At 46.0% G+C, this 25,722-nt stretch overlaps 1 protein-coding gene across 3 annotated transcripts in view; it reads left to right on the plus strand.

The window, feature by feature from the left end:
- Positions 1-18,631, plus strand: part of GNG12 (G protein subunit gamma 12) — a 119,687-nt gene extending 101,056 nt beyond the window's left edge. For all 3 annotated transcript variants that reach the window (XM_064493473.1, XM_031465354.2, XM_031465355.2), the window contains exons 3-4: positions 12,823-12,941; positions 14,673-18,631. In XM_064493473.1, coding sequence (XP_064349543.1) covers positions 12,849-12,941; positions 14,673-14,798 — 219 coding nt within the window. In that variant the 5' untranslated portion in view covers positions 12,823-12,848 and the 3' untranslated portion in view covers positions 14,799-18,631. The remainder of the gene's footprint in view (positions 1-12,822; positions 12,942-14,672) is intronic.
- Positions 18,632-25,722: the final 7,091 nt, after the last annotated feature.

Consider the following 25,722-nt stretch of genomic DNA (forward strand, 5'->3'; position numbering starts at 1 on the left):
TCATCACTGTCCTGTGGGGTAAGCACTCTTGTTAGCCCATCTTACAGAGAACTCGGGGTTCAGTGAGGCTGAGTGGTCCATCCCACATCATACACACCAACGTGGCACAGCTCAGATTTGAACCCAGTTCCATCTGATCGCAAATATGACCTTGACCATGTTGCCTGCCCCCAGACCTTCCACGGCAATATTCTACTTGTCTTTCTCTGGCCCCCACTTCTAGTCCATCCTGCATAAGTTTGTTTGATTGTTTTTCTGATAACACTCCCTTTGCCTGTCATTCTGCTCAGAAACCTTTGGTGGCCCCATTTTCACATAAAGTGAAACAGCTCTAATCCACTGTCTGCTGCTCCCCGCAGTCACCGTCCTGAGCTTCTCCCCACTCCTTCACTACCGCCTATCCACATCTTACCCTTCAGGGATTGATCCATTTAAGGACTGTGTTCTTAATGCATCTGTCCTTGCTCAAGCCCTCACCGACCGTGTCTTCTCGAAGCTCCTAATACTTGCACACTTGGCATGCTTTATTGGCCCACTGATACTCCTTATTTATATTCAGGACTTAGTCCATCTTGCTGGAATCACAAGCCCTTTAATCACCAGTGCAACAGCCCACATTCATTGTTGGCTAGCGATGCCCAGCGTTTCTGGTGACTGTAAATGTCAGCGAGCTGCACAGCCTCTTCTCCGTCCTCAGCCTTTCTCCTGAACCAAAACTCCCATGCCTTCAAGCAGCTGGCACCGTTCAAAGCAGGAGATCGACTACCTAGCTGCCTCGTAGTCTAGGATGGATGTAACCGCATTTGCCTGCGGCCCCACTTTCAATCCTCCCAGTAGGTGTTTGGGTTGTTTGCGTGTTTGTTTCTTTTAGCTCACTCTGGACAAGTGGTGTGCCCCTGTCTGCTTAGCAGTGTTAGAAAGCATGCCCTCTGTTTAAAGGGGATCAGATGGGCTAGGCCTTCACAACTAGAATCCTAAATATCTCTGTTCTGCTGTCTTGTCAGCCCACCAGGAGCGAGGGTAGAGTGGCTGAGTTGGGGACAACAGAGCCCGGGGGGGGGGGGCAGGGGGGATCTCACTGCAGACAACGTCCAGCCCTGCTCAGCTAGGGGAGGTCAGTCCCTCAGGAAGGCTGGTGGGGAGGACTCCCCGCCGGTCACACAGATGGAAAATCAGGCACAAGTATTCTGGGTTTGGGTATCCAAAGGGCCACAGACCACATTACCACAGGTGAGAGATGAATGGGCCTTTGGAATGCTCTGCCTCCTTCCTTAGATTGGTCCTGTGTCCCTTGCCAGGAATAACTTCCTCAAGGCGAAGTGCCTGTGTCTTTTGGGAGCAAGCAATGCTATATGGAGTGAGAGAAAGAGTCCAAACAACATGAGAACATAGCCAAGGGACCAGACCGCTTCATTGCACCCTGGGCATCTGTGGAGGGAAAGAGCCCAGGAGTGGGGGTGACTCAGTGAGGAGCCCCTGCATCGTTGCTTCTCCATGAGTGGTCCCCACAGCAGCAGGACCACCTGGGTTTAATGAATGGCAGTACCACATCGCATGCTACACCAGTTCAGGGTGAGAATTTTCTAATGAACTCTTTCTGATACAAAAAAAAAAAAAAAAAAAGCCCATGCTCAGCATCACTGGGAACTTCTTAGAGACACAAATTCTCGAACCCCCAGCCCAGACCTATTGACTCAGAAAGTCGGGGGGTGGAGAAGAACTGTTCCAGTGGTTTTCCTCACTTCCTACAGCATCATTTGCTCTAGAAAGCAGTGAGCCCTCTGAAGGCAAAAATTCAGTCTTCTGTTTCTCTGATTATTCCTACTTCCTCTCTCCAGCCCCAGCAAGCTCCTACTGAAGGACCTGCAGGCAGGTGCAGTGTGTGCACTGATGGTTAGGAGCTCCAGGGTTGAGTTTAGCTCTGAAGAGCCTCGATTTCCTCATCTGGAAAATGGGTTAATAAATACCACCTTCACCATAACCTCCAAATATAATATTAGTTAAAATAAAAAATGGAGAACAGAGAAATGCACATAACATGCTTCCATCTGTATTTTTTGAGAGACATGCTTATATGAATAAATCACGTTTTTGTGTGCATGTAATGTATTCAGCAGGAAATACGAGAACCTGGTAACAGTGATTGCCTCAGGAAGCCTAGAGTAGAAGGGCAGCTAGTCTTTGTCATCTACCCTTTTGGATTGTTTAAACTTTTTAAACACATATTCTTTTAAAATTTAAAAACTAGTTAATGAAATAATAGTACTTTCTTTTTCATGGATGTTGTAAAGAATAAATAAAATAACTTTATGTAAAGCCCTAAGCACAGTGCCCCGCACAGAAAAAGCATTCTGTCTTTGTTTTCAATATTAAATCGTCGTGGAATTCATCCATTCATTTATTTATTCATTCATGAATAAACAAAAGGGTCATCCAGCTGACTTAAGGCAGCCCTGCAGAGATGAACAAATCATTTCTCAGTCAGTCTTGCTATGCTAGGTAGAGAGTAAAACTCATCTGTAAAGGTCACTCTCAGTCTTGACTGTGAACACGTGCTCTGTATGACTGGCCCCTGGCCCGGCACACGGAGGGGCTGGGCCCTGCACCTCTGCAGTGCGCATCAGAGAGCTGCTCGCACGGCCCTCCTTCACTGGTTGCAGGCCTGTTTGGGGCATAGTATGGGGGATGCAAAGCAGTACTGCCCCCAGAATCTGGGCACCCCACAAGTGGCCAGCCCACACTGGAGGTGACCATTCACAGTGCCAGGAACTGGCTCTATTCAAGTGCATTGGATCCCAGGCACTCCACCTCAGCTCCTCAGAGCTGTCAAGGGAACCAGGCAGGCAGGTAACCTTTGACTTGGAACAGGCAGTATTTTGCAGGATAGCTGTGGGAAGGAGCAGCAGGGTGTATCCTGTTTCTAAGGAAACAAACACTGGGCACATTAACACCCAGCGTGATAGGTTCACACTGGCTGATGTGTTGCATTGGTTGCTACATTGCGTGTCTTAATCTAACCCAAGTGTTTATTAAGGCTTCATTCTCTGCATTAGTCAATATGAGAGAGAAGATGGCACAGATAACTCACCTGCCTGGTTAAGGGTGTGGCTTTGAAGTAGGAGAGATCTGGGTTCAAATCCTGTTTCTACCACTTTCTCGGTGTCTGATCCTGGGCAAATTATTCAACCTTCCTGAGCTTCAGTCTTAATAGGCATAATAAATCCAACCTCTCGGAGTTGCAGCCAATATTAAGTGAACCATTATCTGTTGAGAGTACTTGATACAGTAGCTGACACATAGTTCAGTAATGAATAAATGCGCTTGTATACTATTATTATTGAGCTAAACTTCCCACAGTTTAGTGGGAAAACAGTATTCACACACACAAAGTCAATTACATAACAATAAGTATTAAATAACATACAATTAAGCATCTAAATAAATGGTGTTGCCAACCCTTTTTGAGAGTTTGATGATAGCTATAAATACTTGAAAAAAATAAACATAGGCGTGCACACCGAATAGTGAATACAATTTGAGGGGATTCCTTCACAACTCCCCCTGCCTCCTCATCATGCATCCTTAGGGGTCTTTGAACCCCTGAGCTTTAAGCATATAGCAGGAATTCATACAGGGAATTAACCACTGTAAGCAAAAGTAATTAGGGAGACCTTCCTGGAAGAGGTAAAAATGTAAACTAGCCTAAAAGAAGAGAGAATTTAAATAGGCCAAGAGAAGCAGGCGGAGAACTTGGCTGGAGATTTGCGGGTGGGACTTGATGCAGCCCAGGGGGTGGGGTGACAACCCTGGGACACCACAGCAGTACAGAGCAGGCCAGGGTCTGGGCTGGGCCTCTGGAGTCAGGCTGCTTGGGCTCAGATCTCAGCCAAGCAGCTTGCTAGCTGTTTGATCTTAGATATATACTTAACCTCTCTGTGCGTCAGTTTCTTCATTATAAAATGGGGATGGAAATACATCGAATGTGAGGACTCAGTAGGATACTGTGTTGACAGTGCTTGGCATGTAGGCTGGTGTCTGGCATACAGCAAGCTCTGTGTAGGAATATGCCGCGTGTACGATTAGGATATTTACTGTGATGGTGGAAATCCTAGAATCTTGACAGCAAAGCCCAGCCCTTTGGACTTTTCCTGGGGTTACTGAGGAACCCCTGGAAATTTTTTGAGCTAGTGAGAAATAAGGTGAAAATGGTATGTTATCTGAGCATATGGTAGTCAGGATAGATTCAATTGGAGAAAAGTAAGGGACATGAGTGCTGTTACGAGGCTGATGCAGTAATTGTCACCTGAGATGCTGGGAGCCAGGACTGAGGCAGACTGGGGAAATGGGGAAAAATTTAAATGGGGACCTGGTTTGTCAAAGTGGGAATCAAGAGAATTTGGAAAGTCCCGGCGCCTGAGGTTACACTGTCCAATAAGGAGCCACGGTGATGACTGAGCAAGCACTTAAATGTCACTAGTCCAAATCAAGGTGCTGCACGTGCAAAATGCACACTGAGTTTCAAAGATTTAGTACCAAAAAAAGGTAAAATATCTCAGATTTTTCCACTGATGTACATTTTAGTTTTGGTCATATTGGGGTAAATAAAATACATTAATTTCACTTTTCTTTTTTTCGTGTGGCTAGTAGAAAATTTAGCCTCACATACTTGGCTCACATGTCATTGGATGGAGCTTAGTTTTAGGAATTGGAAGGAGCGCTGAGGCAAAGGGATGCCTCGGTGACTAAGACAGCAGTGTCACTCATTGAGAAAGGGGCATCAGAAAGGTTAGGGGCAGGCAGCAGTGTTGTGTTGGGTTTTAGGTATGTGGTGTTTGAAGCAGCTGTGCACACTTGAGTGCAAATCCAAATAAGCTTTTATTTAGACGTTGGAATTAAGGTAAAGGGTCAGGGCTGTATGCGTGCAAAGTGTGCTGGTCTGAGCTCAAGTCCTTGAGGGTAGAGCTTTTACATAACTGAGGACCAATGTGGGTCAGGCAGGTGCTGAGTAATTTACATATTTCTCTCATTTCCTCCTGGTACAGCCTGATTAGGTAGATACTATTATTATCCCTTCCCATTTTACAGATGAGGGAACTGAAGGTCAGAAGTGAAGCAACTTGGGGTAGCATGTAATGAGCCAGGATTTGAGTTTCTCTGACTGTAAGGCCCTTGTTCACTCTGCTACACCCGCCCTCCAGGACTGAGCCCCCGAGAAAGCCAGGTCGGAAGGAGGAGCAAGATCTGAAGAAAGGAGTAGCAGCCGACAGGCAAGAACAGGGTTGGGGGAGCATCACAAAAGCCAGGGAGGAGACACTTTCCTGGACGGAGTGGCTGTTAGGAAAACAAATTTAGACTTGGGTTCCAAAAAAGGATGTTAAATGATTAGAGCTATTTGAAACTGAAGGTGAAAGGTCATTAAAAGGAGTTAGAACATTCCAGGGCTTGTTCAGAGTTTTGAAAAGTTAAGTACAGGTAGGAAGTGACATTCTTTTAGTTTGACCTGGTCTAAGACCCATGCAGAAGTAAAACATGGGTAGAACCAAGAGGCAGAGACTGACCGTCAGGCGCTGGTGCTTCTCAGGAGGACCTAAATCAGAATCCCCGGGAAGCTTGTAAATACAGATACATTCTGAATCCGTTTTTTACAACAAGCGCCCCAGGTGTTCCAGAGACACAGTGAAGTTAGGAACCAGCTGCTCAGGCTCTGCAGCTCTCTCCTCTGGATCTGCTGCCCGGGATTGGCTCATTCTTGTGGCTTCTTGCCGGCTTTGCTCGGGCCCAGGAGGATGACAGAACCATCCTGTGTCTTTAGCAATAGCTCTACCCAGAATCTGGGGCAGCCCTTCTTTTCAATAAGAGCAACCAATTCTCCTTCACTTAGGTCTTCTCGCAAGGCCACCCAACGCCACGATTCTACCGTCATTGCTAGGAGACCATCTATCTGAGGGAGCAACAGGCCTTAAATGGAGGCTTTGTCTCCTTTTGTCCAGTGCTTCTTGCTGACACCTGGCCCTGCTTTCTCCCGACCCCTTCCTTGTGTCCTTGGTGTTCAGAGGCTTGCGGTATAGAGTGGTGATGAAGAGGATGACCTTGGGAGTCTGGTGACCCTGAGTCCCAGCTCTGCTACATAAATCAGCGTGATCTCCACCAAGAATTTTTTAACCTCTCTGTGCTTCGCCTTTATAACAGAAATGATTAAAGAATTCACTTCTCAGAGGATTAAATGAAATGATTCTTGGAATTTACTTACGTGGCACATACTAAGTACTCAATAAATGGTGGTAGCTTGTTGAACTTTACTGTCATTATAGCAGTAACATCACCATCATCATCATTATTCAAGGACATGTGCCCTGGATGGCAGGTAAAATCAACTAATCAAAGATACCAGACAAGGACCTTGAAGGGTTGGCAAGTATAAAAGCACCTGCTTTTAGAGGATGAGCTCTAATGAGGTCTTGAGAGAGAGCTGTCCTCTTTCTTTTTCATTCTGCTGATTCTGAGCCTAATAAACTTCTCTTAGAAAGGAATATTACCATCACTTCATTGTCTCTACCCAATTCCAAACCATGTTTTCCACCACTCCACAAAGCCCTTCCTCATCTCTCTGGCTTATTTTCCACCCCGTAGGCCAGCAACGCATTGTTTTTGCCCTTTGTTCTCAGCACTGGACAGGAGCAGGGCAGGACGTGCAGCCAGTCGCTCACAGGTTCAGCCACCTTTGGCCTCATTGCCTGTGAGCTTTGGGGAGAAGGAGAGTTCTGGGTCTTAGCTCTCCCTCTTTTCAAGTCTTAGAGTGTGTCAGGTTCAGCAATGATGGTAGGAAGACAGAAATCATAGCTAACTTTTGTAAGATATTCACAGATTACAAAGCAACAGACTAACAGTTGTGAATCAGTCAGGGGTCAGGTACAGCAAACCAAAAGCACTCTTGGGGACGTGAGCGGAATGAGCTTGAATACGGGCGATGAGGTGCTTGTGTAATCAGTGGAAGGGGTGGGGAAGTAGGCTGTTGATGGAGCTCCCAGGAACTACTAGACACCAGCGCAGAACGGGGCCCCAGGGGCCTCCAGTATGTGAAGAACTGGGGGCTGCTGCAACCACATGGCTGCTTAGCACCATACAGCTCATGACTGGACATGGGGCGGGGCGGGGGGGCAGCACCTCCAGCCGCAAGGAGCAGATGCCCGCCCACCACCTTGTTTGCGAGGAGAAATAAGCCCAGCAGCAAGAAGCTGGCCTTCTCACTTCCATCGTCCGGAGCTCTAGGCCTGGGAGAACCTGGGTGTAGTGTTTGGCTTGGGCTGCTAGACTCAGTGGCTTAAACAACGGACATTTAATTTCTCACAGTTCTGGAGGCTAGAAGTCTGCATTCGTGGTGTCAGGGCAGGGGGTGGCAGGGGCTTGGTTCTTGAGACCTTTCTCTTTGGCTTGTAGATGTCCACCTTCCCCCTGTGTCTTCACGTGGTCATTTCTCTGTTCTCACCTGTGGCCAAATTCCCGCTTCTTATGAGGACACCACTCCTACTGAGTTAGGGTCCACCCTACTGAGCCCCTTTTAGCTCAGTCACCTCTTTAAAGACCCTGTCTCCAAATACAGTCACATTCTGAGGTTGTTTTTTTTTTTTTTTGGCAGGGTGGGAAGGGGAGATTAGGGCTTCAACTTACAAATTTTGGGGGGACACAATTCCTCTGATAACAGTAGGAGATGTAGGGTTTTGTTTTTTTTTTTTTTACCTTTCCAACCCTGCAGTTCAGCAAGGCCCACCCAGAGGTGGGGAGGCCATCAGGGGCTGCCCACGGGCTGTGATCAGAGGATGCAGGTACTCAATGCTCAGCAGGACTGTTCTCTACATTTACTCCTCCTGCATGCTCATTTTATCTGATGCTCCCAACAGCCCTTTGAGATGGAGAAGTATTATTATCCCCATTTTTCCCATGAGAAAATTGAGGCCTAGCCAGGTTGCACGTCCTGTGCAGGGCCCCAGAGGTGGGAAGGGGCAGGGGCAGGCCTGAGCCCAAGTGCCCTGGCCTAATCCTCGAGCAGCTCCCAGCGGCTCAATAGCCAACGAACCGCAGAAAGGCGGTGCCACGAGTTCAAATAGGGGGCCCGGCAGGTGTACCGCTACTCAGATCCAGCCCACTTTTGTAAGATTTTCTTATTTTTTCAGACATTTTTCTTTCTTTTAAAGTGAAATATTTCCATTTTTCAATTGGCAATCAAAGTTCACACACACACACACACACACTCTCTCTCTCTCTCTCTCTCTCTCTGTCTTTCTCTCTCTCTCACTTTCTCTCTCACACTATGGAGTTAACCTTGTGTGGGGCCCAACCAAATACATCCATAGCCTGGATTCAGCCTGCAGGCTCTGATAGAAAGTAGTAAGTGTTCATGAGCATAGAAAAACTATTCTTAGGAGCCTGACTCTCCCCTCCCTGCACTCCTTCAAGGCCCTACTAGGAGACATTGCTATGGATCACATTACCTTGAAACTCTTTGCTGTCTGAATTTTTCCCGTTTCCCCTTGAATGCGTGGTTTTCCTCTCATTGAGCCCAGGGGCCCAGCCCTTTCTAAACATCTGTGTGCCCGGGGGGGCATTACTGCCGGTGCTCCTGTCCGTCCTCCCAGCAAGCCTATGAGAGAGATCGCTGGCCCCCCTCCCAGAGGAAGGGCAGGCAGAGAGAGCTGGAGGAGGACATTGAGAGTCGAGGGCAGGATCAGAGGATAAGTGGAAAGCTGCTGTCTTTTTTTGCAGCCTGCTCTTTTATGACACCTACAAGGGGTGTGTTTGCTCAGTGTTGGCTTCACTCCAGTGATGCAGGTACTGGCCAGGCCATTGATGACTTGTGATTCAGATCCTGGGCCTTCTTGATGCCTTCCTCCCAGAGTCTGTTCTGTGACACACTTTCTATCCCCAGCCTCCCCTCCCTGCTTCAGGCCCCTCTAGAAAAAGATTAACATGCTCACATTTCCCTAAGGCAACATCTTGTTCCTAGGAATTTCTGGGAAGCTGAGAATTCAGATGAACAACAGCATTAAAACCAATGCAAAGTATTTGAATAGCTAAATATTAAATAGGTTTATTCAAATCTCTCAGCCACATATGAAAATGAAAAACAGGCTGTAGAAGCAATAGCCAGAGTTTTATAAACCTGGGGATCTGCACAAGCAGGCACTGCCCTGGCCCTGGCCCCTTCTGGGTGGGACAGAGCCCTGGAGACCCGGGATGTCCAGATGTTGACCTCAGGCCTTGCCTAGTAGCTGCAGCAAGAACATTCTTTCTTAGCTTGTAGACATGAGAGGGAAGACCTGTCCTTCAGGGCACTAGACAGACAAATAGATACCTTCTACACCATAAGGAGTGTTGCACAAACATGAAGCCATCAGCAAGGCCACAACTCCAGGTCATGGAGAGTCAGGGTCACTCTTGCTTGAGAACCACATTGTGGACTGTTTGGTGATGCTCTGAGTGTTTGTGAATCAGATTCGTCGGCATTGCATCCTTTCCTTGATACAGTAGGAAGTGTGGCTTCTGGGGTGGAGAGGCTTACAAGCTGGTTCAAGGCTGTGAGCTGGATCAACTTGGAGCAAGTTTTTGCAATTTTAGTTGCCTTGTCTATAAAACAAGGATGAAAGAGCAACATACATTTTAGGATGAGAGTAGGGCTTCACGGACAGACGTGGGCAAAAGCACTTGTGCGCTCTAAGGCTCCCTCCAAATGTCAGGTGGTGTTTGTCTTGGAAGCTATTCTTGGAGTAAGAATAAAGCAAGCTCTTTATCCCACTCGTAGCACAAACAAACATCCAGACATCCCTGCCATTGAGGGAAGACCAAAGAAAACCCTCTGAAGGTGCAGAGATGCTCAGAGATATTTGTGCCCCAGCCTCTCGGTCTGGTTCTGCCGCAGCCCAGCTGCTGAGATGCAGAGCAGCTGCCAGCGGGGAGGGAGTCCTCAGCGAGACCTCCAGCTCCTGTAAACACTGCCCACCACTCAGGCATCCAACAGCCATGACCCTGCTGGTGTACACGAGAGGCAGCTCAGCCGACTGAGTTCCTCGAAGAAGCTCCTTAAGTTAAAACAATTTTGATTCAACTTCTCCGTAGGAAGTGCATTATAATAAGAAACGATGTTCCCTTCCAGTGGTGCAGTGTGCAACTTTTTCTAGAGGAATCCCCAGTGCAAGGGAGCAGGAAGCTATCTGAGGCACAGGGGAGAAGGCTCTATGTGAGGCAGATCAGAACACAGATGCCAGAATAGGAGAAGCTGTAAGAAGCCCTAAGCTGGCCGGTGTGAACTGTGAATCGTTGTTTATAATCGTGACTATAATACAGTCAGGAAGTAAGTGCTTCATGCACTAGATGCAGAGTTTCTCGCCAATTTTAGGGGAACCTACCGGAGCACTTTAAAAAGAAAGGCTGACTGTGGACTCTTTGCTTCTGGCCAAGTGGGTGGGAGGCATGGCTGACCCAGGCCTCCTACGTGTGTGAAATGTTCTGCAGTTACAGGAAAACTTGCTCAGGCCTTGGAAACTTTTTTGCCCTGGAGGTTGAGAAGAAGAAGAGAATGCTTGGCGTTATTTTCCTGCAAAGAGAACATTTAGAAAGTCCTGAGGGTGCAGCCTGGAAACCACAGGCCGCTTGGAAAGGGTGTCACATTCGCCTTCTGGAGGCAGGGAGCCAGTCCTGGGAACTGGCGCCAGCTGGCTGGGGAGCCCTGGTTAACGTGCTCCGGGGAACAAAGTGAGGACCAGCACGCCCTGAATCAGGGAGCTTCACTCTGTTCACAGAGGGGTTGCCTGCTGTTCAAGACCCTTGCCTGGGAGCACAGAAGGGGGCTGGGCCGCTGAAGCTACTAGGAGGAGACCCTAGGCCCCTCTTTTGGGTGGGGCAGGATGATGGAGGAATCTGAGGAAGAGGCAGCGAGTCAGGAAGTGTGTTGTAACCAGGTCGCCCAATGCCTCAGACAAGGCAAGGCCACCGTGCCCTGCCAGAGACACCTCCTCCCAGTTTCCTGCACTGCAAGTGCTCCCTTTTTCTAAGGAACTCCTCAGTTGGCTGTCAGTAGCTTTCCATTCTGACCTGACACGAGTGCAGCAGAACTGCCCAGGGCCCATGCCTGTAGCCCACCTTGGAGGCCCGCTCGCCGCGGGGAGACAGACAGGCACACAGGGAATCCACTCACTGGGCTGGGTGCGACCCCTGAGGACAAACAGAACAGCAGCTGCGCTATATGGAGTGCCTTGGTCCTGTGCTAAACACCACATGTGCATCAGGGGATCAAATCCTCAAAACCAGTAGCATCCCCATATTACACATGAGAAGACATGGGCTCCTGGAGCTTAAGCAACCTGCCCGGTTTCACCCAGCTGGTAAGTGGCAAGGTCCAAACCAGCAACAGGAAGCTTGCTGACTAGGCTGGATTTCAAAGTTTTGCACACAGTTAAAAGCAGTTTTATGTGTCCCTTGATCCAAAGCTACCTCTGACCTCAGAGGTTACAGCCCTCCCCACGTCCCTGAACGTGGCCATCGGGAACATTCTGAGTGCGGTGGAACTCGGGTGGACACCGTCGGAGCCTGGGGGTTGCTGTTTTCTGCAGGCTTGCCTGGTGGAAGCCTTCATGGCAGACTTGCTCTGTGCCGCTGCGGCCCTCTGGAAGGTTGAGTCAGCCGGGGTTTGCTGCCGGCGCCACGGTGCCCTCAGACTTTGCTGAGCCCAGGCATAGCACCAGGGAGGCACACCTACTGTCCACCTGCTCTGAGTCATAAAACTGCCACGCTGCTGGCAGGCCTGCCAGCTCTGCGATTCCTTCCGGTGCCACCTTGCCGAGAGAGAGCTGAGCCGAAGATGGCAGGGCACCAGGCTGTGCTTCTCCCCAGCCCTTCCCCTTGAACTCTGCCGTCGGACAACCAGACTAGTCGAAGCTCAAGGTCCAGAATATTTTCTTGGCTTTTCACCAGGTGGCTGGGGAGAGAGAGGCAGAGGGCAGCCTCAAATCCAAAGGCTCAGGCCCCAGGGGAGAGTCAGGCCACGAACATGTGGTGGGGGTGTGGGAGGAGCAGACACCATGGCCACCAGGAGGAGGCCAGAGAGAGGTCACAGGGGCAGGGGCACGGATGAGGTTTTATTGCCTATTTCAGGCTTTTCAGCTATATTCCATTTGACATTTGTTGTAGATCATCTGTCACTGAGAGTCTTTCAGCCGAAAGGTTCCCACTTTTTCTTGACTAAAGACTTATCTGCCTGTTTAACTTACGTTCTCCAAACGATTGCAGATCTCGATAGCACCTAAAAAGGCTCCCTTTGTGCAGAGTTCTCCGGAAGCACTCTCTCTGGCTGTTCTCTGTCACCAGGACTTGCGTCAGTGTAAGCACTGGGTAAGAGAGCCAAGCGAAGTGAGATCAGCCCTTCTACTAACATCCAGGGCAGTAGTGGTGCCCTGCACGTGGAGCGTGGCCTCTGGCTGCCCGTGCCCACCTTTGCTGGAGGCCTCGTACCTACCACAGATGTTGGTGTGTATTTGTTTCCCCTTAGAAAATCCAAGGAAAGGCTGCTTGGTGCTGGATGTGGGGCGCCTGGATTTAACTACTAGTACCGGGTTTCTGCAGACGAAAGATTCATGATGGTGCCCAGAGAACTCCGAGCTTAGACACCTAGGCCGTCACTCCAGTTGCTGAGGGGCTTCGTAGTAACCGCCTCCGGGAGGCAGGGGTGACGGCCGCACTTGCCTCCTTTCCCCCCAGTAACACAGAGCATTGTGAGTGATTCAACAACTTAAAGACGACTGTTCTTCACCTTTAAAATAAATTCTTTTTCAGACTTCAAGTAGGAACCATAACTGAAGATGTCAAGCAAAACCGCCAGCACCAACAACATCGCCCAGGCCAGGAGAACCGTGCAGCAGTTAAGGATGGAGGCCTCCATTGAAAGAATAAAGGTAAGAGGCCTTGACCGGATCAGGCGTGTTTTCTGGCCTGTTCTGTCTGCTCTCCCAGGGCGAGACCACATTTCTGAGAAGGTGGTGCCCTTTAATTCAGCCAAGTGCCAGGATTCCCACTACCACCACCCCCGCCCCGACCCCCGGCAAGCTGGGAGCCTCTGAATCTTCTTTCATTTCTACCTAGTGCGGGCCTCACATCAAAAGCACTGGTGAGCTAGTGTCTGAGTTAGCCTCTCTGCTTGGACAGAAAACCTGAAACCCGTGACAGGATTTCCTGAGGACTTGCCTGCCCTGAATGCACACGGTCAAGGCCTGTGCTCGCTGTGTGCGCCAGCAGGACAGGGGTTCCAGGTGGACGTTATAAACAGCCTCGTCATCCCTTGGGAATGTAGTAAGAGTTCTAGAGCTATCGGTGCAGCCGAGGTAGCCTTGCATAACATGTCAGCCGTCGGGTGTCCTTTTTAGGAGAAGGCAGTTTTTTCAGCGTGTGTGGACTTTAATGACCACATTCTGCACCCGGGGTGAGTCACGCCAGCCTTGGTTGAGACCTGGAAGAAACCAGGAGGCATGTGTTGGGTCACCTGACTTTGAAGTTGTCTCTCCCCAAATCCCGAGAGAGGGCTAGGCTGTAAGTGCCCTGGAATGTTGTGAGTCATCCCGTATCCTAGATACTGAAGTGGTCACCTGAGAAATTCCTGTGGGCCTGGAGACAGTCACCTGTCTTCCAAACAGGAGGCTGCCTGTGCTGTCTCTGACAGGGCTCTGCTGCCCTGTGCCCCTGTCCTGAGGACATTGATCTGATCGTTCTGAGGGCTCTCCCCGCGAGACTTCTGAACAGGGTGTGGCACTGCCATTCTTAACTCGCGCCAGAGGAAGTTACTGCACCTCCCCATGCTAGTTTTGTCCTTTTTATTTCCCCAAGCCCAACTTTTAACAGTCAGTCTTGAAGCTCTCCTAGAATTTGGCTCCATTCTTTCAGAGTTCTGGCTCCAAGCCCATTATTCAGCTCTTTAACTCAGTTCTGCATTCTCATCAATTTTTTATTGAAGAGGAAGTAAGATACAACCTTCCCTTGAATTACAGACACTTTTCTTCTTCCTCTCCTGCCCCTGCAACTTTTTATTTTGAGACATTTCAAACCTACGGAAGAGTTGTGGCAACCAACACCCGTATGCTCTTTCCCAGGATTCACCAATTGTTAGCATTGTGCCACATTTGCTTTCCCTTTTTCTGTTTAAAGAAAAATTATGTGAGTTTTGTGTATCTAAACTACTTGAAAGTTACTTGCAGGCATCGTGACTCTTCACCCCTTGTACTGTGCCGTCTCCTAAGTCCAGGAGCCTTCTTCTACGTAAGCACAGCACAGCCACTGCGTTCGGGATCAGCTGCTATTATTATCTGACACAAAGCCCAGTTTTGAGTACAGAACGGCCCTTACTTCAGGTGGGATGGTTTGCTGACGATCAGATTCCGGCTACATGTTTCGGCAGGAATACCAGTTGGCTGGTGGTGCGTCTGCCGCACTCACCCTCGGAAACACCTGATATCAGTCTGATCGCTTGGTTAAGGAAGACCTTAGCTGCCAGACTTCTCCATTTAAAAGCACTTTTTCCTTTTTTTAAGTTACAAGTAATCTGGTAGCTACCCAGTGGGGTAGCACTCAATGTCTTTAAAGTTTGTAAATGAAGTATTTTTTTCTTTGTTTGCTTTGGTTTGTCCACCTGCCAGGTTTCAAAGGCATCAGCAGACCTCATGTCCTACTGCGAGGAGCATGCCAGGAGTGACCCTCTGCTGATGGGGATACCAACTTCAGAAAACCCTTTCAAGGATAAAAAAACCTGTATCATCTTATAGAGGAGCAGTGAGGCGGTTCCTCCCCTGTTCTCACAAAGCAAAGTATGAGCAGCTCCTTGAAAAGATTGACCCTTCAGCTTATTTGGTAACCACTGCTAATAACTAAAACGCTCTTAACTTGGAATCATGGACTCTGAAGTCTTTATTTTCCAAGTTGTCCTCTCTCTAAAATACCCTTTACTAAATTAATACAGAATAACAATCTTGTTTTTCCATTCAGGTTACTGCTGAAGGAAAGTTGGTCTGGCCTTTTAAAAAAAAAACACAATTAGATACTTTTAAATGTATGAGTGATCCAGTTAAGACCTAAATTACCCAAGCACTCATCTAGATTAAAAATGTCAAGAATAACTTAAGTCCTAAAAACCTTTCTATCATAGTGTGTTCTTAATAGGGTTGTGCCAATCTGTACAGTATACATGGGCGAGGAGTGTTTTGTGTATATATATATGTGTGTTTGTATATACACATCTCAAAGCTTGTTTCCTTAGTAAAATGTCTCTCTCTCCATAGCATCAGTTCCTCAACTCCAGAAGTTATACCTTTATCCTGAGCTATGTGTAGGCAGAGTTAAACCCTTTTCTTGTAGTTACTGTACAAAAAGTAAAGAACACCCTAAAGTTTGTATTCATCGTGATTGAGTAATGAAGTCCTCTCTCTCCTTTTGAAATCTTGCTGACCTCTTAGGCTACAATAAACTGTGCCAATTAACATTTAGAAACTGAACTAAAAGCCCTTTGATAATAGGAGGTATTAGCTCACCAAGGGCTCTCGGGCTTCAGTGATCCTGAGTCCAGAAGCAGGGAGGAGGCCCTTGGGGATCCTCTGGGCAGCTGTGCGCCAGGGCGCCCATTCTCTGCGTCGTGGTAGACACCTCTGAAAGCTCCGCTCGAATGATGGGAACAGAGCAGAAGTGCGTGAAAACCAGCTGCTCTCCTTGGCCTCACTTTGTGGTTTAGCTCGCTTTCTCCGCCTGCCTTGTGTCTTTCCTCTGCTGCCAGAACCTCTGTCTTCAGAGGTAATGTTCCCCTCCCCAGCCCCAGGTGGGTGGAATGTGGTGGGAGAGAAACATACAAAGAACGTAAAGGTATCAAGACACTTAAGCTCTTTTCAGAGCTCTGCAGCATCAGCGTCCTCCCTACCTTGTCCACACGCCATCCGAGAGAGCCTTGGGTTCAGTGGTTCACTCCTTGGGCCCGTGGGGTCCAGCAGGGGGGTGTCAGGTACCTTGTTTTCCTCTGGGCATGAATATTGCCCTGACATAGCCTCAGAATTTCCAGTGGGGAATCCCAAAAGAAGGCATCTCCTATGGCCAGAGGGAGGGTATGTTAACTTGACCAAAAAGGAAGAGAGGGTCCATCTTTTTAAATCCTCATGTACAAGCCCAAACCATACACCAGGCCTTTGATATTTTAATTCCTCTTTAGTTCATTAAAAATAACTACTAATGAAGGATTAAAAATTTATTCTCAAAAAGGATTCAACCCCAAGAAGGAATTATTTGCAACGGTTTTTCCTTGTTCCATACACTCCCGCCCTACAGTACAAGCTCCCTTTAAAATCTAACGGGGCTTCGAGTATTATGCTGATTGTGGGTGAATAAATGCAGTACTGTCCTTAAAGTGCTCAAATATATTCAGTATTTCTCCAAGTCACCTATCCTCTCAGCATTGTGAAATGGCCTCCCTCTTCCAAGACCGTGTAGGAATCATGCCACTGCCCTTAACCTACTGTCACCTACTGCTTGGTTCTGCAATATGCCCAGTTTCCGAGTAAATTACAGGCACTTGTTGGAGAGAGAGGTTTTTCCTTGCAAAAGGTGAAATTTGAAATGTACATTAAGATAACTTTACATTTAATGCATCACTTAATGAGACATTCTTTTTAATAAGTATATTTTTCTACTGATAGTTTCAGAACACTAATCTTACCTTCACTCTCATTTTTACCATGTTTCTTTAAATATTTATAATGCAGCTTGTTATAAAATATTTTCATGAAATTACTTTTATTATCCTGTTAATGTACACATTTTTGGTAGCAAACATAGTTTATTCTTTAGTACTAAAACATGATCTTTTACCTAACAGAAAACAAGTATGTTTTGCTATATATCTGTTAATATGCTTATAGTGGTAAGGAAAGGACTTGAGGTCCCAGGAGATTTCATTTTCATTTTTGCTGGCCAGATCCTGTAACGGCTGTGCCTATGAACATCTTGTAACTTCCTAACTGGGTATAGGGCATGCTAAAGAAAAGTGAAATCAAATCCTTTGACCCTGGATCCAAGGAGGGAAATAATTGTAGCTAAATGTTGACTTACTTATAATGAGACGTCTATGTGAGAAAAATATAATATATGTATACATATATATGATATGCGGAAGTCACTTTTATTTATCAGGCTTCATTCTACTTGTGAAGCCTCTGTTTAACTGTCCTGCAGCAGCTGGTTTAGGATAATGATGGACAAATGCCCAGTGTGTTATTTTCTCCAACCACCACTATGCTGACACAATCCCTGATGTACATGCAGCTTCTTGGCTTCATATCTATGAAGCTATTTACGTACGTTCACTATACTTCGCCTTTAACCCTGCTTCTGCTAACAGTGATCTCTTTTTCCATTCTTATATCTTCATTAGTTCATCATAAATCTGTCCAATTGAGGCCTCAGGACCATGGCAAGATATGCTAGATAGAATTTCCTGACTCCAAAGTATTTTACAGAAACTTTTTTTTTAAATAGAGAAAAACACTTTCTATACCAGGTGGTTCACAAGCTGTAGGTTGTAGCTACTTTTTTTCTAAAAAGGATCAGGTTTTTAACACTTCTTCCCCCTATTAAAATGAAAAGTGCCATACTTACCCTTTAAAGGAAAGACCTGATTTGCTTTCTATTTGGACTATTTTTCTACTTCACTAATCTTTAAACTATCAGGAAAAAAATTACACCACTGATTTAGTAATTTTGAGGCATAGGTTAGTTTAGATAGTGGAAGATGTGCCAAACTTTCCCTTCAGATGCCTTCTTTTCAACCAACGTGCAACTAAGTGTCATCTGAGTGATCACTCCAAATTTTGATTTAAGATCTATATAGGCCCAAGAAGTGAACCACAGTACACGTCAGTCCTTTCTCCATAAATGTAACACCAGCGTGTGTTATGAATTGTACTGACTTCTTTTATGGTAGATCTGTTAATAGGAAAAAATGCATTAAGTCAAATAGAACTATCTGTATGTTAAAATAAAGTATGTACGTAGAGTTGGGTGGCCTGGATCGTTGTCTAGACAGTCCTGTGCCCCTGTGCCATGTGACTGAACGAGGCAGTGCGTCTCCCTGGGCTCAATTTCACCATCTGTAAAACAACAGGCTTTAGGGAGATAATGGCTGAGATCCTTCCTGTCCGTCCAACTGCCCACCCCTCTACTGGTCCTGCCAACATGTTGGTGCTATAAGCTGCTTCAAGTCTGAAATTGGTTTGTCTATTGTGTACGCTCATTTAATAGCTTATGAAAGGCCTTTTTGTTACACGGCTTTTTTTTTCTAGTTTTATGGACTTGATTACTGTAATAATGTCTTGTTTGTAGCCATGTAACTATAAACATATATTCTCTTGATGTCTCAGTAAATTTGCATTTGCGATATAGTTGATGGGATTGTTGTTTTATAACGTTCTTTGGCTACTCGTCTGTCCCGCATCTTATTAACCTAAACATTGTGATCATTGTTTGGAAATCTGTTCTGTGGAAAGAATAAAAAACATTTGCTTCACAGCTAACGTGTCCACAGATTTTGAAAAGTTTCATTAAAGCACCGTTGCTCTCTTTACTGGGTCAGTGCCTCATTGTGTCTTCCTACCCATATTTTGCTCAAAAATTAATAGAAGACCAATTCTCTTCTCCTTTTCCTTCCTTCATTCAGTTACCATTTCTGAGCACCTGCTGAGAACCAGATGTGGAACCCAGGCTCTCATGACACGCAGATGACTAAGGCTCACACCAGCCTGTGAGAAGCTCACAGTCTAGAGCACGGAGGGTGGGAATGACCGATACATAAACTAAGAATGAAAGCCCCATGTGCAGAGTGCCTGAACGCAACTGCACACGCAGTGCCGTGAGAGCCCAGGGGGAGAAGGGCTGCCTCCACTTGAGCAAAGTCTGAGGAAGCTTCCGAGGAAGGCAGGGTTTGAGCTAGGTCTTGAGAGAAGAAACCCTGTATGCAGTGGAATGAAGTCTTGGGAGGGCGTGATATGAGGAAGAGAAAAGTGAGCTCAAAGCCTAGCGTGCAGAGCATCTCCCATACCATGTATTTACCCTGCAGGCAAGAGGAAGGCCGTGGAAGTTGTTAAGCAGGAGTGATGTAATGATTCACGATGTGTGGAAGGCTGTTTCACATCCACGGCCGTGACCATGGAAACAGATAACAAAGGGAAGGGTCATTAGACTTGATGACTCATATTCACCAAGTGTTTGCTAACAGTACCCTGCCTCCTGCCCTGTCCCTTCCTCCGGGGCTGGGATTCCCACCAAGATGAAGGGAGGATGATGTCATCCACAGGGTTGGGAGGAGGGGGGAAGGCAGCCAACGAGGGCCTCGTTAGGGACTGGGCAAGCTGCAGAGGTGGCCCCTGCCTCTGAGAACCAGCAGTCACATGCTACAGAGAGTAGGGGCAAAGGGTGCCACCAACCCTTTCTGGGAAGGGACTAAAGAACTTAGACACTTTGGTCATGAAAAAATAGCAACTGACAAGCACTTTCTTTGGTTCAAACCAAATTACCCGAAAAAGAAGTTCCTGTGACTCTCAGTGGAAGACAGTTGCATTGGGAGTGGTAGGTGGGACTGGGTAGGGATAAGGGGAGAGAGGATAATGAGGCTGAAAAGGGTAGACTAAGTAAGATGCAATGGTACACAACCTTAACGTTATAAACAGAGAACTCAAACCTACTGGTAATGGTGGGAGCTCAGTGTGGAAACGCCCATCGTACGGCAGCCCAGCTCCCCTGGGCACGCACTGTGGTCAGCTTCTCATTGGCAAGTGGTTGGTTACACATAGACATATTGACATTCACATAAGCCTTACTTGGGTCTAGGTAGACAGTCTTTTGAGCATTTCTCCCTCCCTCCCTATGCCTGACTTCACAAACTCTGGGCTTGCGGCTCTGACTGCAGAACCTGCCCCACCGTCAGCTCTGGCCACCTTTGCACAACTTGGCATGACTACTGCCTTTAGCAATAGTTTCTTTTCAGAGCATGACCCTGCTTGCTATGCTCCCCTTTGCCACTGTGAGCAAACCTTTGCCTTCAGATGAGCTCTTCTGTTGCCCCAGTTACTGTCTCCTTATCTGAGTCAATCACATCTATTAAAGGCTATTTCACTGTAGGCCAGCCTTGGGCAAACATGTACAGCTGCTCTCAAGAACCCTCACCTCAACTACCAATTTTTTAAGAAACCAGTATTTCCTCTGCACTGGAAGAACATGGAGTCCAGATAAATTCATCCTGAAATGTTAATGACAACGTAGTAGTCTGTAGAAGACCACTGGTACTGTGAGATAGAACTATGGGGAGAGCAATGCTTAGCCCAAAGGAGAATTTAATAATAAAGTTTTAGGTGTATTCAGACTTATTTTGACATGTGAAACATTTTTAGACCCTAGAAATCCTCCTAGATCATCTATTCAATTATGAAAGCAAGTAGTTGGAATGGTTGAGATATATAATGGTAAGATCTTGAACTTGGAAGTTAAGAAACCTGCAGCTGAGACAGCCATGTGCAAGTTGCTACTTCTGGTCTCTAGATCTAATCATGCCCCCATCTTTATACACACACACACTCCTTAATAATAGAAGTAGAAGCTCCATCCACAAAAAGAACTTAAATCTGGTCCTGACGTAGGACACGAACCATGTGACATCATAAGGACCCAGTGCATCCAAAAGTTGACATGTTAGGGGCAGGCCTAAAGCAGTCACTCGCTGAACAAGTTGTGATATAAAGTTTCCTTCTAAAATAGATTTAAATAAAAAGTAAGCCAATTTATATCTTCAAAAATGTGCATGTGGAATAATACAGCTTGTACCTGGTTATGGCAAGAATCGCAAAGAAGCCTTACAGTGTATCAGAAGTCTAGCACCCCTTTGGAGAACTGCACTTCAAGAATCATCCACATTCAACAGGTTGTTCCTACTTTTAATGCTGAAATATTTTCCCACAACCAATGCATCAAAATACTTTGTTCTAAATAAAACCCTTTAGATCTAAGATCTATGAAGTACATTTCAATATGGGTCATACAATATCTGTCGATATTTACAGGCATTCATGTGGGGCTCTGGGGAAAGGAAGGACCCAACCTTGACAACAGGCTGGGCACTCTGTGTGTATCCTCCCACTGAAGCCTCACAACTCTGGAAAGTAGACTTTATTTAACTCAGTCCTGCAGATGAGGAACTGAGGCTCAGAGAAGTCAAGCACGCTATGCAGGGTCCTACAGCTGAAAAGTGTAGACCCTAATTCCATACACCTAGGTCAGCTGGACTCTGCAGCCCGTGGTCTGTATTCATATTTGTAGCATGGTTTGAATCGATATGGGTAGGAGGGAGAAACAAAATAACTTTTGGAATTTTTAAATTAATCAAATAAGAAACAGAACTACCATACAACCCAGCAATTCCACTCCTACATATGTATCTGAAAAAAACAAAAACACTAATTCGAAAAGATGCTCACACCTTAGTGTTCATAGCATTATTTACAATAGCTAAGACATAGAAGCAATTTAAGTGTTCATAAACAGATGAATGGCTAGAGAAGATGTGGTATACATACACACACTGGAATACTACTCAATCATTAAAAAGAATGAAAGTTTGCCATTTGCAACAACATGGATAGACTTGGAGGGTATTATGCTAAATGAAATAAGTCAGACAGAGAAAGACAAATACTATATGATATCACTTGTATGTGGAATCTAAAAAACAAAACAAATCAGAGAATACAACACAAAAGAAATACACAGATGTAGAGCACAAACTAGGGGCCACCAGTGGAGTGTGGGGAGGGGATTAAGAGGCACAAACTGTACTAAAAATGTACTAAAATAAATAAGCTACAAGGATCTATTGTACAGCACAAGGAATACAGCCAATATTTTATAATAACTGTAAATGGAGTATAACCTTTAAAAATTGTGAGTCACTATGTTGTATACCTGAAACATATTGTATGTCAACACAGTAACAAAATTTTTTTTGAATTAAAAAAATTTAAATAAAATTAATCAAAGTCAAGTCAGCAAATTAGTTCCTTAGTAATCAGGAGTGTAATGACCTTAAAGAAGAACAAACAATACTAGACTCCCCATGGCCGGGTACTATTCTCAGCATCTTGCGTCTATTAATCCATTTAATTCTCACAACAATCCCATGAGGTTGCTACTATTATTATCCCTACTTTACACATGAGGTAATGGAAGTTTAGAGAGACCCAAAAAGTACATTTGACATGCTCTTTTTTTTCTTTAAATGCAGTTTTCCATGAGTTGTCAGTATGAAGTAAGAGAAAGCACATGTCTTGGAATCAGGAAATGTAGGTTCTAGCTCAACTGCCACTAATTTGCTGTGCAACCTTAGGACTTGCATTACTTCTGGTCCTGTTTCCAGAAAAAAAAAAAAAGGATCTATTTTTAAAGAAGGATTTAGGCTAGGTAATTGTTAAGATTTCTTCTAGCTCTAAGTTTTACACAAATTTTGGAGAGGAGAGCAATTCACTTTTGGTTGCTTTTTTGCAACTTTGTCCCCAGTTATTTTACATTTTCCTCCTTCAATTGAAAATGAGGAGGGAAAGAAGCAAACTCTAGTATGGGGTCATAGAAGGGTATGTGGGTTTGCTGTGTGTAATTATAGATATTTAAAAGGTATTTAAAGAATCACTTCCTGATATTTCAGCTACTGACTCATCATCAGGACTGGAAAAAATATTTAAGGAAAAATGAATTGTAGAAAGGTATTTTGTATATAAGCAACTAATAGAATTAAGTAAGTAAAGTTCTTCAACAAAATACCAACAATATCTCATAAGTTCATAAAATATAACTTCAAAAAGAAAACCAGATCACTCAAACATTAAATGTGAATAATAGCATTTGGTTTTTAGAAGCAGGACAAAGAGGAATTCATTCATTTGTTGAGCTCCTACTAGGAGTGTAGTAGTTGCTACTAGCACGGTGCTAAGTATGTCTTAGGATAAACCCAGAAAAGACTAGGATCTCCCGATAGTGAGGGTGGGGTTTTGGGGGTGGGCACTAGGGGGTAGAGAAACAATAAATTTACTGTGCCATGTAGTAAATGCTATTATAAAAAGTCGCCCTGCCTGAATGAGTCAGAAAAGGTTTCACAGGGGAGGCAATATATCAGTTGGGCTTTGAAGGATGAGTAGGAGTTAGTGAAGAATAGGGAAAGGATATTCTTGGCAGCAAAAACAGTATGTACAAATGCTAGGTTCTGAAGAAGTCTGGGGTATCAGGTAACAGATCACTGCGTGGGGAGTAAGAGAAGGAAAATGTTGATGAGGCTGTGAAGGAAGTTTGAGTTAAGTCATCAAAGGCTAAGGGTTTTTACTGATTATATAGGCAGAGGGTGGTGGGAGTTGGTAGAATTGTTTAAGCAGGGTCCTGACATGACAAGCCTTGTTTTCTTAAAGATAATTAGAATGTACAAGGAGGATAAACTTGGAGAGAAACTGGCAGAGGTGTTTCTAACCTCTGATGAGCCCCCAGCAGAATTTCACAATTCTTTCATTAGTCCTTATTCATCTCCTCCATTCCAAACTTTTATCACCCTTCTCAAACCCTATTTATCTCCCTCCCACCAAGCAAATAATTCTGCCTTCCCCATCAAAAAAAAAAATGTAGGGGTCAGTCATTCGGCCTGAATTCTTAAAACGTCCTACCTTCCCACATCCAAATGTCCCCATCACACGCATCCAAATAATTCCCATCAGGCTCACGGGTGAGAAGCAACCGTGGGTTAAAGGCCACGTCCTCCAGCTATTCCCGAAGCCCCTTATCCTCTTCTTTCCTTCTTTATCAAAATGTTTCCAGAAGGTCGTCCACCTTCCCCGTCTTCTCTTCCCCACCTCCCAGCTTCTCAACTGACTGCAACGTAGTCTTACTTCCACCAGGATAACGAAACTGACTTTGCCCAGTAAAACAGCCAAGTGAACTCTTAATTTCCAAATTCAATGGAAACTTTCGGTCTCAGGGACTCATCTAACAGCGGGAATTATTCTCCACTGTTAACTCACCCTCTGCCCCACCAGCTTCTGTGACATCAGACTCCTATTTCCCCTCTGTTTCCTCTTCCTCTGTCTGCCTTCTGAAATCCCACCCTTAGTCCCAGGTTTCTATTCCCCGCCCACTGCTGCTCTTCTCCCCTCACCATTCTTCCTGGAGAGCTCACCCACTCTCACAGTTATTATACGCCGAGGATTCCCAAAACAGAGCATCCGGACCAACTATTGGGCCAAACATCCGACTTACCTCTTCTACTGGACATTTTTAGTAGATGGTCACACACGGCTTGAAATACAATGTGTCCAAGACTAAACCCAGCTCCCCTCCCGAAACTTTAATTGATAGTAGTATCATCACTAAATTTCCCCAGCTGGAAATCTGAGAGGCCTTCAAGAATTCCCCCTCATTCCTTATATCTGTGAAATCAGTCATGCCTATTTCATTTCCCAAACACTGTTCAAATCCAGCCCTGATTTTCCTCACCAACTGTAAGCTGAGACCCGAATCATCCCTTGACTGTACTACTCCGTCTAGACTCCAGCCTCCGTGGTTGCCCCACCTCCCCACCCACCCCTGGTATTAGGATAACCAACCACTTCTGTTTACTTGGGACTGTCTCAGTTTTAGCCCTGAAAGTCTTGGGTCCAGGAAATCCCTCAGTCCCTCACTTCTAGTTGCAAATAAAACTAAAGCCCTATTTTTAGTTGAAAATGAAATTTGTTGACGCACATTACTGAAAATCCACGGGCCTCACTTCAGGTACAGCCGGCGTCAGCAGCTCTGCTTTCAGGTTTCACCTCTGCCCTTGCTCTTCAACAGGCTCAGTCTGGGCAGCGGGCGGGCCGCTGCTAGCCACCCTAGACATGTCCATCCATCAGTTTGGCAGCGCCGCAAAGAGATTCTCTACGCTGGCAGAGAAGTCTCAGGAAGATCTCTGATTAGTCCGGCTGAAGTCACGTATTTATCCCCCAACCAATCACCACGGCCAGAAGGATGAGCCAGGCCTATATTTCAAACCTGTTTTTGAGGCTGGGGAGAGGGGTGCTAACAAGAGGGAAGATTCAGGGAAGGACGGAGGAGGCGGGCAGAACAGATGAGAATGATGAACAGCTATCTCTTTACATTACACTCCCCTGAAACTCCATCACACGGATCTGAGCAACTGAACGCGTCTGAGAAGAGTGAACCATAGATCACTCTTAGCCCATTTTGCTTTTCTATATAAAATCCTTGGAGCCCCCTCAGTGCTTGCAGGGCAAAGCCATGCTTCTTGAGAGGGAACACAAGGCCCTCTATGATCTGGTCTCTGTCTACCCTTTCAGCCTACCTTTCTCCACTCCCTTCCTAACACTTAATCCTCTAGCAAACACCGCAGACTAAAAGAGTCCCTCGTGCACCACATTTTTCTTCCCTGACTCGGTTAGGCCAGAAAACCATGCTTCAGGACTTCGGTCAAGCATCGCCCTTCCCTGGAAGTCTTCCCCACCGCCACCGCCACCCTAAACACACACACACACACACACACACACACACACACACCCCGCATGCCCAAACCTGCCCTGCCGCCACACCACCTTGAAAATTGTCAGCTTTCCATGCTAGATGTACGTACTAGAAGGCAGG

This window comes from Camelus dromedarius, chromosome 14, assembly GCF_036321535.1.
Source record: "Camelus dromedarius isolate mCamDro1 chromosome 14, mCamDro1.pat, whole genome shotgun sequence".
Taxonomy (NCBI): domain Eukaryota; kingdom Metazoa; phylum Chordata; class Mammalia; order Artiodactyla; family Camelidae; genus Camelus; species Camelus dromedarius.